General features: G+C 33.0%; 1 protein-coding gene across 1 annotated transcript; it reads left to right on the forward strand.

Annotated features, from left to right (window-relative positions):
• The first annotated feature begins 2,081 nt into the window (after window positions 1-2,081).
• LOC120154425 (secoisolariciresinol dehydrogenase-like) lies at window positions 2,082-2,940 on the forward strand. Its single transcript, XM_039166185.1, has one exon. The coding sequence runs from the start codon at window positions 2,082-2,084 to the stop codon at window positions 2,937-2,939; it is 858 nt and encodes a 285-aa protein (XP_039022116.1). The 3' UTR covers window position 2,940.
• Window positions 2,941-13,129: the final 10,189 nt, after the last annotated feature.

Genomic DNA, 13,129 nt, shown 5'->3' on the forward strand with positions numbered 1-13,129 from the left:
TGATTCCACCAGCAGCGACGTCACCAGGAGGGGAAGAAAGTAAAGCACCGATTTCGACATAACTTTTCAAATTATTTGTTTTTGGGTGGATCTGCTGAACTAGTTAGGGAAGGAATCGGAGTGGGTGGTAGGAAGTTTTAAAAACTTTAAGGGTAAACTATAAAGTTGGTCCCTTTTGTTTCATTTTTTAAACCTATGGTCACTAGATCCAGAAACGTCAATACATTTTCACTTTTGTTTCATTTTAATTAAGACTTGGTCACTCAGCGTTAGTTGCCGTGAGTTGAATGATGTGACATGTTAGTAAAAAGGTTAATTTTTATTTTAACCCTTAAACTTGAGATAAATTACTAGTTATGGGTCTTTTTATAAATCCAAAATAATGCAGGATAAAAAATCAATTAACCCTCTTTTCCTATATGTATTATTCCCAAATCAAAAATGGAAAATCCCTAAAATCAAACCCCAAATTCCATTTTAACCCATCAACATTCCATTGATTCCTCGTCATCGATCAGTCGCCAGTGACTGTCACCGCCGATGTCATCGTGAGCGCCAGATCACAGCAATCAAAGCCCCGTTGAGAGTGTCCCGTGAGCCACTACCGTTCGACATGGAAAGCTCGTCGAAGTTCTGTCGGAGAACTCAAAACCACCACACTGTTATCAACAAATTTCGTTCGATACAGTCACCGTTAGGCCTCACACCATCCATGTGCTCCCCGACGTTTTGCGAGCCAAACCCAACCGGTGTGAACATCCCCGTCCCCGTCGTGGAAGGGGTGAATCGTGGAGGTTTCAGGTTTGTTGATAAACATATGGAAAGAAATAGTAAATTGATATTTTATCCCTGAACTATTTTGGGTTTACAAAAAGACCTATAATTAGTAATTTATCTCAAGTTTAAGTGTTAAAATAAAAATTAAACCTTTTTACTAATGTGTCACATCATCCAACTCACGGCAACTAACATCATCAAACTCACGGCAACTAACATCTTAATGTCCACGTCTTAATTAAAATTCAAAAAAAGTGACCATGTATTGATGTTTCTAGATCGAGTGACCATAGGGTTAAAAAATAAAACAAAAATGACCAACTCTGTAGTTTACCCAAAATTTAATTACATTTAGAAGAAGATGGATGGAATATAACATTATTATTATTATTATTATGTGGTTGAGTTTCAATATTAAACTAAGCAATGTTAATGAGCTATTAGTGATATAACTGCAGAATGACAAAAAAAGTTCAATGTATATAGTTGAGTGAGCAAATTAAAAATTTTAAAAGTACGGTGAGTAAAATATGAATCACATAAATGTTTAGTTATCAAATTAGTGATTTATCCTATACAAATTTATTCAATTTCTATATTAATAAATTCATTAACAATTAATGATGAATGACTTAATTGAAATCATTTTAATAATTTAATTAATAAAACCCATAGTTGAATGGTCAAAATAAAATTGTCTCTATAGTTTATTGACCGATAGGATAACTTAATTTTAGGTGCAAGCATCCAACCAGCGAATGTGTCACATCAAGTGGTTACTAATTTACGAAGCAACGCAACCCCTTTTGAATACCTGCATGAATGCAATATCTTTCAGCAAATACAAATATAGCAGCCCCGTGCAACTACTGAAATATGTTTAAAATGTTAATTGAATACATGAATAGACAACCTAAAGTTCAACTTTGAGATTTAATAAAGGAAAATAATAGAATATATAGTGCACGTAACCTATAATCGCAATTATAAAATTAATAATAGCTATCAATGTTAAAAGAATAAATTTATAAGTAAATTGATAAATGGTTAAGGTTTTTTATTGCAGGTATAAACTGAATTTTAATTTATTTGATATTATTTGTTTAATATTATTACTTTAATATATAATAAGATGTGAATTTAAACTTGATTTTTTTTTATTTTATAGATAAAATATGAATTTAAATAATTTAGATATGTCTAGAAATAAAAGAAATAAATATAGTTTTCTATATTAAAGGCGACAAAAAATGTGGAGCCAGATGAACTTATTTTTATAAATTCGATTTCTAAAATAAAATTTTATGTTCAATTCTGGTCCGAATCTTATAGTATCTAAACATTATTTGTTCTTTGTTGGGTACAGGCTATATGGTAAGGTGGCACTGATAACTGGTGGAGCCAGTGGGTTAGGGGAGTGTACAACCAGGCTGTTCGTCAAACATGGAGCCAAGGTTCTCATTGCTGATATTCAAGACGATTTGGGCCACTCCCTTTGCCAAGACCTCGGACCCGAAAACATCTCTTATGACCACTGCGATGTCACATGTGAATCTGATGTCGAAAATGTCGTGAACTTGGTGGTTTCCAAGTACGGAAAGCTGGACATCATGTTCAACAACGCAGGGATTATTGGTGACAATGAAGTAAGAGTGACAGACACCAGCACTGAGACCTTCAAGAGAGTGTTCGACATCAATATGTTGTGTGGTTTCTTGGGTGCCAAGCATGCTGCTAGGGTCATGGTTCCTGCCAAGAAAGGCTGCATTCTCTGCACATCGAGTCATTCTTCCAAAATCAACTACGGCAACCTCCATGCCTACAAGGCATCGAAGCATGCTGTCACAGGGTTGACCAAGAGCTTGAGCGTCGAATTAAGCGAGCATGGAATCAGAGTGAACTGCATTTCACCTCACGCAATTGCGATCACATTGTTCCAGAAAACACTGGGGCTACTCGATAAGAAGAAGGGAGAGGAGATGATTGCGGCTTCAGCGGTGTTGAAAGGCACTGTATTGGAGCCTGAGGATTTCGCAAATGCAGCAATGTATTTGGTTAGCGACGAGGCTAAATATGTGAGTGGTGTTAACTTGCCCATCGATGGAGGCTATTGTCTCAATAATCAATCATGGAAATTGGGATTCGTTGCACTTTCTCAATAAACCAGCAAGTGCTGCAAATCCCCTGTGGAGATTATCGGTACTCACCTATCGATACTCCCTTTAGTATCGATACCATAATTGCATTCATTGTTTCATAAAATACTCTAATATCAATACCCTTGTGAGGAGTATCGCTACTACCCCTTGATATTGATACCCCTGAGTATTGGTACTAAAATAGCATTCTAGAATCTAAAATAGAATCCCGAGTATCGATACTCGCCCCTAAGTATCTATACCACACAAACAGTATCGATACTCTCTGTTGAGTATCGATACCCTCTGTTGAGTATCGATACCCTCCTCACATTCATTCAAATTTTAACCTACAATATTATCGATATTGTTCTTACAGTATCAGTACCTCGACCCTGAAACTAAATTTTCTCTTGTGAAGACACTTCCAAAACATTCCCAAGGTACCCCGAACGTCCCCTCTTGGTGTTTAAGATTTATTTAATAGGTGAGGAACATAAAAGGTCATCACTTTAAGCATAAATAACAACAAATCTCGTTTTCATGCTTTAAACCCCTACCCAATTGCAAAAAATGCTCATACGCTCAAATATGCATCAAACTATACATAATGATATACAAGCAGTAGAGAAAGGTTAGACATATGTTACCTTTCACCTAAGGGTTGCAAAATGACCTCAAGTTCAACCAAAGTTCATCTTCTCCTTGTTCTTCACTTGTGATCTTTCACCAACTTCCATCACTAATCAAAAGCAAACAAAATGATTACTAATTCATTTGAAGTCTTAATGGAAGTAAAAACGTGATTCTAAACTCTTTGGGACGGATTTGGAGCACCCAAGAGCCCTAGATTCTAAAACACCTTTAAAACCTCAACCTTGGTCACCATGACCAAATCATGAGAAAAGGAGCTTGAATTGAAGCTCTAGATGTGGAATTTAACTTTCTTAACTTGAGGGAATTGAACTAGAACTAGAGAACAAGAAAGCTCCTACCTTTAAGCTTTCTACTAACTAAAGAAAAAGAGAAAAAAAGAGAAAGAAGAAGACAAAGAGAATGGTGAGGAAGAAGATATGGAAGAGTTTCTGCTTCTTTTGTGATTGTTTCCCAGCCTTCATTTAAAAGGATTCAGCCTTTTAAAACAATTTAGGGGAAATTTACACTCACCCTTTTGTTTTAATAGACATGGCAAAAATACAATTCCTCATACTTTTGCTTTAATTTAAATGGTCAAATTGCATGTAAACTCTCTCACTTTCCCTGTTTAGATTTTACACTTCTAAGTTTCAAATCTTATATAATTCGTACTTTATTTTTATTTTGATGATTAATTTTGAATTTACTCTTTGATTTTAATTAATAATTAATACTTTTATTTCATTCATTATTTTTATTGGCATTAATTTTATATCATTTGTTATCGTTAATCTTAACAATTTGATAATTAGTTTTACTTGATATTAATTGTGATTATTTGAATCATGATAATATTAATTTTGATCCGTAAATGTTAATAGTGGTTATGAACTTTAATTTTGATGCTTAATTTTAACTTGATATTCATTTTTATCATTGCTTTTGATTTAATATTAATTTTGATACGTAAGTTTGACTTGTTATTAATATTGATCATTCATATTGATTTAATAAATTTGAACTTTTATTTATTGCTTTTGTGGGTTTATTCGTAGATTTACAATAAATTTCTCAATTATTATTGTTACATAAACCATATATAAAGTATAAAAAAACTTGTTATAATTAATAAATAAAAATTAAATTTTCTTTCATGATAAGGAGTTTAACATTTTAACCGCAACACTAAATATACAATCACAATGAATGTACCTTAACATTAATATTTTCTGAATTCATATCGAGATGTCGCTTACACTCTATTTTATTTATTGTTTTAAAGGAGTCAAATTGTGATTCATTAACTAGTTCAAATAGTTATAAGATCCAAGGTCAAACTTACGTATCAAAATTAATATTAAATCAAAACCAATGATAAAAATGGATATCATGTTAAAATTAAGCATCAAAATTAAAAGTAATGATCAAAATTAAAATTTACGTATCAAAATTCTTATTATTATGTTTCAAATAATCACAATTAATATCAAGTAAAATTAAATATCAAATTGTTAAGATTAAGGATAAAAAATAATATAAAATGATATGAAATTAATACTAATAAAAATAACGAATAAAATAAAGAATTAATTGTTAATTAAAATCAAAGATTAAATTCAAAGTTAATTATTAAAATAAAAATAAAGGACAAATTATAGAAGATTTAAAACTTAGAAGAGTAAAATCTAGACATGGGAAAATGAGAGGGTTTACATGAATTTTGGCCATTTAAATTAAAACAAAAGTATGTGATATTGGGGCTGCAGGCCTATGTGGGCTTTGGGTGTTGGGATTATGTTTAAAAAATTATCCAAAAAAAAAGTATGTGATATTGTAATTTATCCACGTCTATTAAAACAAAAACATGTCTGTCTAAAATATAAATAGGAGAAATTGTGTGGGTTTTTCATGAATTTAACCATTCTAAATAAGACACAAACAGAAGGGGTTGGAATGTAATTTTACCATCAAAATTAAAACTCACCTTCTTTGTGCAAATCAAAGGAAACACAGACGGGCGCCGGTCAACCTTTATGCAGGGCTTTCATGGGCGACAACCAGTTGTGGGTGACGATGAATTGGGCGATGGCAAACGACGTCATTGGATTTGTAATATAATATTTTTCAGAGAATTTTCCAACGAATTTTTCAGCTAGTTAAAGTCTCTTTACAAATCTTAATTCTAAAAAAGTTAAATTACTTAAATTAATTATGATTTTTAATAAAAGAATTATAAATTAATTATAATTCTATTAAAAGTAAAATTAAATTTTAATTAATGGTTACTTTTAAATAAATACTTATATTTTTTTTAATATTTACACAATAAGAACAAATTTATTTGTAGTGTGTTTCGGTACATCGTTTTAGTAGTACATTGCAGTATACGACATGCATTGTAAACTCTTCATTTTTTAAAGGATTTTGTATGGTATTAGGTGAAAATACATACAAAATGGGACAAACATGAGCCTCATTAAAAAAATCTCCCTACACTTAAATGGAGGAAAAAGAGTACACTATGAATTGTCGGATAAGTAATTCAAAACCAAACAAAAAATAACTCCCAAACAATGAGACGATCAAGCGGCCACAAGGTTGCCTCACAACAAAAAATCTACCTGATGCATAAGAGAAACATGCATCATGAACATTAAAAATAAAAGTCACCAAGCTAACCGCAGCAACCAGCGCCACTAAGCTATAAAAAGCGGCCAAGAGGCTGCATCTCACCAAACAATCAAACCTGATGCACAAAAGAAATATGGAACTAGCAATACTCTGAGTATAGCACGTCCAAAAGCAACGAAAACCACCCCATACCATAATGAAAATTAAGAACACAGATCACCAAGCCTACTGCAGCAACCAACACCACTAAGCTGATCGGTCAAACTACACAGCTCAATAGCCAATAAAGAAGCCACAACGATACATCATATCAGCAAACTCAAACCACCATCAGGAACATGGACCTTTGCCATAACATCTTTAGGACAAATCTAAAATATTATTTTATCAAAAAAAATTTGAGGGATCACAACCCCTCGTACCCAACAGATACCTGTCCCTACTAGTAAGGCTGGTGGAGTCCAATTGGTTTAGTTCTCCCAATATGGTGCAATTTTAAATCTTCACAAACAACCTATGTTGCAATTGAATAGAGGAATGGGGTCCTAATTAATATATTCATCTACCAAAGTTTAATAGCTTGCATGAATGAATCACAAACAACCTGACCAATCCATAATGAGATAGAGATCTTTGAATTATTATTATCAATAGATTATATATATATATATATATATATATAGTTAAACAAAAAAAACGTTACTTAATATTACCATAAATAATAATATTAACATTTTAAATTTATCTTAAATAAAAAAATTAATTATCAGTAAATTTAGAAAATTTGGTTTTAGTTTTATTCGTGATTACAGATTTGAAAGGGTAACAAGGAAGATGGAGGGCCGAAAGGGGAGGAGAGTGAGGTGGGTTAGTTGGAGCATTTAAAACAAAGGGAACTAAATTAGATTGAAAGGCCATTAAAACACATCAATGCAAAAGTAATTGAGACAGTTGAGGGAAGAATGTATGACGTCTATCATAACCATTTTTTAGGTTAAAAAATTAAATATTATTTTAAAAAACATTTATGACTTTAATTTGGAAGATTGGTCGGTTTTGAATTGATTTATATAAAACTGAAAGGAGTTGCCATCGACCTTTGGGTTACATAGGTCGAATACCTAAAAGCGTATTTTAAAACAATTTTAACAAAAATCGTTTTAAGAAAAAATTTGGTATGTGTTTGCCAAAGATTCGATTAAAACAGGTTCGGGAGTCGGTTATGCGTGGAGAATGATAATCACCCCCACAACGCCCAAAAAATAGTACAGAATCGCTTACACGTTGTCATAGATGGTACAACTTATAAATCAAATATGAAATTAAAATATGATTCATTTATTGATCTGCTTCGAATTAATTAATTAGTGAAAGAAATCTCAAAATTAGCAATCCTCCATCAGGAAAGCTAACTCGACTATTTCTCATTCGTAAAGAATATTCCTACTCGGTTATAAAAAATACGAATCGAATATAAAATTACAATTAACATTTGCGTGAAATTAAATTGCTATATAAAAACACATTGAATAGCCAAAGATTTAATTAGTAACATAAACTATATTTATTTCAAGTCTCATTTCGTTTGAACGTCGTATCAGATTGTACCACTTCGATCAAGTGATACTTTCCACGACCATTCTACAAATTCAGGTTCTTGAAATATTCGAATAACACATCGAGATAAGGAAATAAGGTAAAAACAAACACAATTATAAATGAAAAATAAAAATATTTACAACATAAAATAATAATATTTACAACATGTACATACAAAAGGTACTGAAATGAAACAAATAAATATTACAAACCAAAATACAAATGAACAAAAAGTAAGTATTTGAACTTACAAGGACCAAACTGGAGAAAAACACAAACTCAAAGGATTAAAATAGCAATAACATAAAGTTAAAGTTCTAAAATAGCAAAAATAGACATTTAAAGGACTAAAATAGTAAAAACAAAAACTTAAGGGAATAAATAGCAAAAACATACATTTAAAGGACTAAAATAACAAAACTAGAAACTTAAGGACTAAAATGGTAAAAACAAAAAATTAAAGGGCTAAAATAGTAAAAATAGAAACTTAAGAGTCTAAATAGCAAATACAGATAATCAAAGGACTAAAATAACAAAAAATAGATAAACCAGAGCCCAGACAACAATTATTAAATAATACAAGGACCAGAAATGTAAATAACCCATAAATCATATTTAGGACTTAAAAGAAATAAACAAAAACATAAAAGGTTGAACTATAACTAAACCAAATGTTAAAAACAGTGACTAAAATGATAGATTTACAAATGTTATAGCCAAAATCAAATATCCATAAAATATGCATCACATGAAATTAGTGACTAAAATATACTAATAAAAACATATACATCTTAAGTATAAATGAATGAGAGTACCATGGCCTCAGCTTAAATAAAAGCATAAAACATTTACAAGCTAATAAGGACGAAATCAAAACATTTACAAAACAAGAGCTCAAATTAAAAGGAAATAAAGTTGTATTGATGACTAAAATAAATGGTTACAAAATAGAAAGACCTTTCGGGTAATAAACCCACACGCAAAAATGCCCTTTGGGTCATCCTCAAAAGGATGTCGTTCCGAGCTATATATATATATATATATATAATCTCACGACCAAAATAAGCACTCTTCTCCATTTTGTTTCATTTCTGCTTTGAAAGAGAGATTTAGCGAGAGAGAGCTCTAGGGAGCTTTCAAAAAATCAACGAGGAACCGTCGTGTCGGTCGCCGCCGTACGTCGACATCGGAAGAGAGAGAGGAGGGCACTATCCAAAGCACATCAACATCCTGAGCACAAATCCAGGGTTAGTTTCCCCTGGAAATAGCCCAATGGTCGTAGATCTACAATGAAACCTTCGATTTCTTAGAATACGACAGCTGTTGTTTTCGACCTTGAACCGAGATACTTCACCCTTCTTTCATTCTCTCTTGTTTTTCATTTGAAAACCCGAATCCTTTCCCTCATTTTTCTCTCTATTTCTCCCTTTTCGAATGGCTTCCCTCTCTCTGGAAACTGCACCATTTCTTTTTTTTTTCTTTTTGTTCTATTTATCTCCCTTTCCATGTGATTGATAGACATGTGTTGCTATCGAGAAGATAAATTTCTGACAGAGCCATGCCTCTAGGGATAGTGTTTAGATTTGTTCTTTATTTTTTATTGTGCTTTTCTGACTTTGGATGAGATTTTCTATTTTTTCACTGTTACTGATTGATGACTATAGTCTCCAGTCACTGTGGATGACAATAGTGACGATCAACTCTGATGGCGGCCGGCTCACACGCGTGGGGAGAGAGCAGTGGAGTCCACGAGGCGACGATTGTCTGGCTTTGGTTGATGGTATTTAGGGTTTTAAAACCTTAATTGCATTGGGCCGATTCGGGTAAGTTTTTGGGTCTGGAGCTGGGTCGGGTTATTGGACCCTACTGGGTCAGGTCTTGTACTGCTGGGCTTCGGGTTTGTAATTAGGCTTGGGGCTAGTTGGGTTGCTTTGTAATAGATTTTGGCCTTGAGTGTTGGGCCTACAAAAATTGTAATATATAATTTAAAAATAATAATAATAAGTAATATAAATATAATAATAATAATAATAATAAAAAGACCCGGACAAAAATGGGTGTCTACAGCTGCCCCTCTTTGCACATTCTTGTGTTAACAAGAATAGGGAAAAGGCGACAAGACAACACATTTTTGTCTGGTTCTCTTTTTTTTGTTTAAAAAAAATGGATAGGTTTGTTGGTGGGGACGACACTGCTCATATGTGAAAAAGAGTTTGGGTCATCTAAGGGTGACACATCTCCTACGTGATGAGGAGATCTAGTCGGTGGATGACACGACTCATACGTGATGAAGAGTTCTGGCTATCTTTAGGAATGATAACACTGTTCCTACTTGATAATGACAACATGTTAACTGGGGTAACATGGCTCCTACGTGATGAGGAGGTCTGGTCGAGAGATGAGATAGTTCCTACGAGATGAGGACGACATGCCATCTTTAGGGAGGGCGATAACACAGTTCCTACGTGATGAGGACGGATGGTTATCTAGGGTTGGCAATACTCCTACGCGGTGAGGAGGTCTGGTCGGGGGATGACACGGTTCTTACGTGATGAGGACAACAAACCATCTTTAGGAAGGGATTTTGGTTTCAAGAGAAACCGACTTAAAGATGATGCTTTGTGAGAAGTTGTCTCAAGAGAGAGAAAATTCGTTTCATGGAAATGACTCAAAGATGGTTTTGTTTCAAGAGAAATAGACTCAAAGATTTTGTGTTTCCAAAGAAACTGCCTCAAGGGAGACAAAAATTTGTTTCAATAGAAACGATCTCAAAGATGTTTGTTTTAAGAGAAATTGTCTCAAAAGACACAACTTTTTTTTCTTAAAAACAGACTCAAAGGTTTTTCTTCAAAAGAAGTTGTCTCAATAGAGATAAAATTTGTTTCAAGAGAAACAACTCAAAGGATACTGATAATTTGCTTGTTCCTGCTGGTGGAGGAAATGTCTTAAGAAGATCTGATTGTTCGCATAAGGGTGTTGAATCCCCAAAGATTCCCCAACATTCGATGTTGATTACTTCAAAGATGCCCCAATATTCGATGTTAATTGTTTCAGCACTAATTCTAAGCATGAGCTTAGTGTCTGAGAGCCACATGTTAGCTACCAAGATCCACTCAAGAGAGATTATCTTGTTCGAAAAACCTTTTTCTTCTTCTTTTAATTTCAAATGTCTTAAAATATCAATTGGAAGAGTTTTGAAAAATGTTTAATCAAAGATTTGAAAACATTGTCCCTTTCAAGGTTTCATAATTGACAAATCATAGAACAAGAGTTCATTGGATATCAAAGAATTAATTACACTGTTAACTCTTCAATAAATCATAGCTATTTGACAAGTGCCAAGATCAATGCTATCTTTGAGGTATGGTTAAATAAGGAAAGGATAAAAATGTCTGAAGTTGTTATTTTTTGGTCAAATGTATGGGGTTCTCATTTATTTGATGTTTACTAATCGGATGGAGTAACTTCTGTACTCAGTTATTGGAAGTATTCTCTGACTCCCAGCTCTCATGATCTCATTTGGGTTGTGCAATGCCTCATCAAGGGATTTGTGCGACCGTCTCTTATGCAAAGTTATACAGTCTTCATATTCGAGCCATCTTTTCAGGTTTTCAACTCGAATCCTCCTTTGGTTTCAAGATGTTATTCAGAATTTACGTCTTGAACCCCTTTGTTATTATTATTTTTCTCTATCATGTATTAAATATTTTAGAAAATCTTTTTTTTTTTGTAAATAAAAAATTAATCATGATGGGCGGAATGAAAGCTGAAGATATTCTCCTCTGTTTAGAAGTCCATGTATGATTAGAAAAGACTTTTTAGGCACATAATGTAGGCAATGGCTCAGGGTTATGAAAGAAAGGGATAAAATGCCCAAACATGTGTTTTAAGGGTAATTGAATCAATGATCAATTCATTCTGATGCCTTCAATCTTGTCTTGCTTAATTTGGATTTGCTCGTATGTGTTCATTTTTCTAGATGTTCTATGATCTTCGAGTGAATCGATTTTGGAACAATTGTTCTTGATCAATCGCATGGTTTGAAGCTTGATGTGTCATTTGAGTCGATGGGCTCTTTGCGTGTGCTTCTTGTCTTTTTTCTTTTCGTTTTTTCTTTGTTTGTTTGTTTCTTGCTTTGCTTTTTCTCTTTGTTTCTTTTTTTCATTGTTTGATTTTTTGCTTTGTTTATTTTCTTTTTGTTTGTTTTTCTTTTTGCTCTTTGTTTCTTTTTCTCTTTGCTGTGATTTGACCTTTGCACTATGTACTTGGTTCAACGTTCGATATATCATCTGAATTGATGTCTTCACTCATGCGAGCAGACTTCCTCCACCTTGCCCCCCAGTGTGGAGGGTGATCCTTGGTTAGGGTTGAATCAGAAGAAAACATAATTTAGGCTCAAAGGGGACACAATGGATATATTTTATTCTGTTGTGAAGGGATAAAGAAATAATGCCATTCATCATTTCATACACGAAAATCTTTACAGAAGAGATATCCCTAGGGGATAGATTTTCGGGATTAATTTTATTCACATGAAAACAATGTAATTAATGCATGATAGAATTATTTTGAATGAATTCTATTTTTTCTTTTTGCTTCTTTCTCTCAACATGTCTCAATTGCTCATGCTCATCTTCAGAAAATTGATGCGAGATGCTCCACACTGTGTCTTCTTTGTAGGAAGGTTTATGTTCTAGTGAACATCTTATACTCAATGTCTGTTGGTTTTATTGGTAGAAAAAGTGTCAGTTTTACATCTAAGAAGACGATGCTGATTTTATTGGCTCAAAGAAAGATATTGGTATGACTTTTTGTGTCTCAAAAAGATAAAGACAATGTTTTAAGGTCTCAAAGAGAGGAAATGCTAAAATTTGGTTATTTGGTAGTGACCAGGAATTATTCTGGGTAAAAATCGAGAGATTTTATTTTGGGGTTTTAGACAAGATAATAAAGATATCTTGCCATATGTCAAAAATCTATAATTCATGAAGAATTAAAATAATATATAATTCATTTGATAGTCAAAGAACTAAAGATTAAAACTCGCTCAATTATTCAACCTTAGCATAAATTCAAACATTAAGATTAAAAATATTTAAGCAAATATTAAAGACAGAACGAAAATGAGTTCAAACAAAACAATCTTTATGGATGCAAATGGTAGATGCAATGCCCCCATCATTCTTTGATTTTGCATGCCCCTGAATCCATCGGGTTCTGGATCTTGCGTTTCAGTGCCTTATAGTTTTCAGCGGAATGTCTGGAGCTTCCTATGTGATATCAACATCATGGACTTTAGGGAACGGAGACTCTTTTCTCTTATCATCCTGGAAGGCTCAGTCCTAAAA

Source organism: Hibiscus syriacus, unplaced genomic scaffold (assembly GCF_006381635.1).
Source record: "Hibiscus syriacus cultivar Baekdansim isolate YM2019G1 unplaced genomic scaffold, ASM638163v2 tig00002840_pilon, whole genome shotgun sequence".
NCBI lineage: Eukaryota > Viridiplantae > Streptophyta > Magnoliopsida > Malvales > Malvaceae > Hibiscus > Hibiscus syriacus.

Coding starts and splice junctions, on each gene's coding strand:
- LOC120154425 (XM_039166185.1), top strand. CDS start 2,082: ATGTTCAATTCTGGTCCGAATCTTATAGTATCTAAACATTATTTGTTC.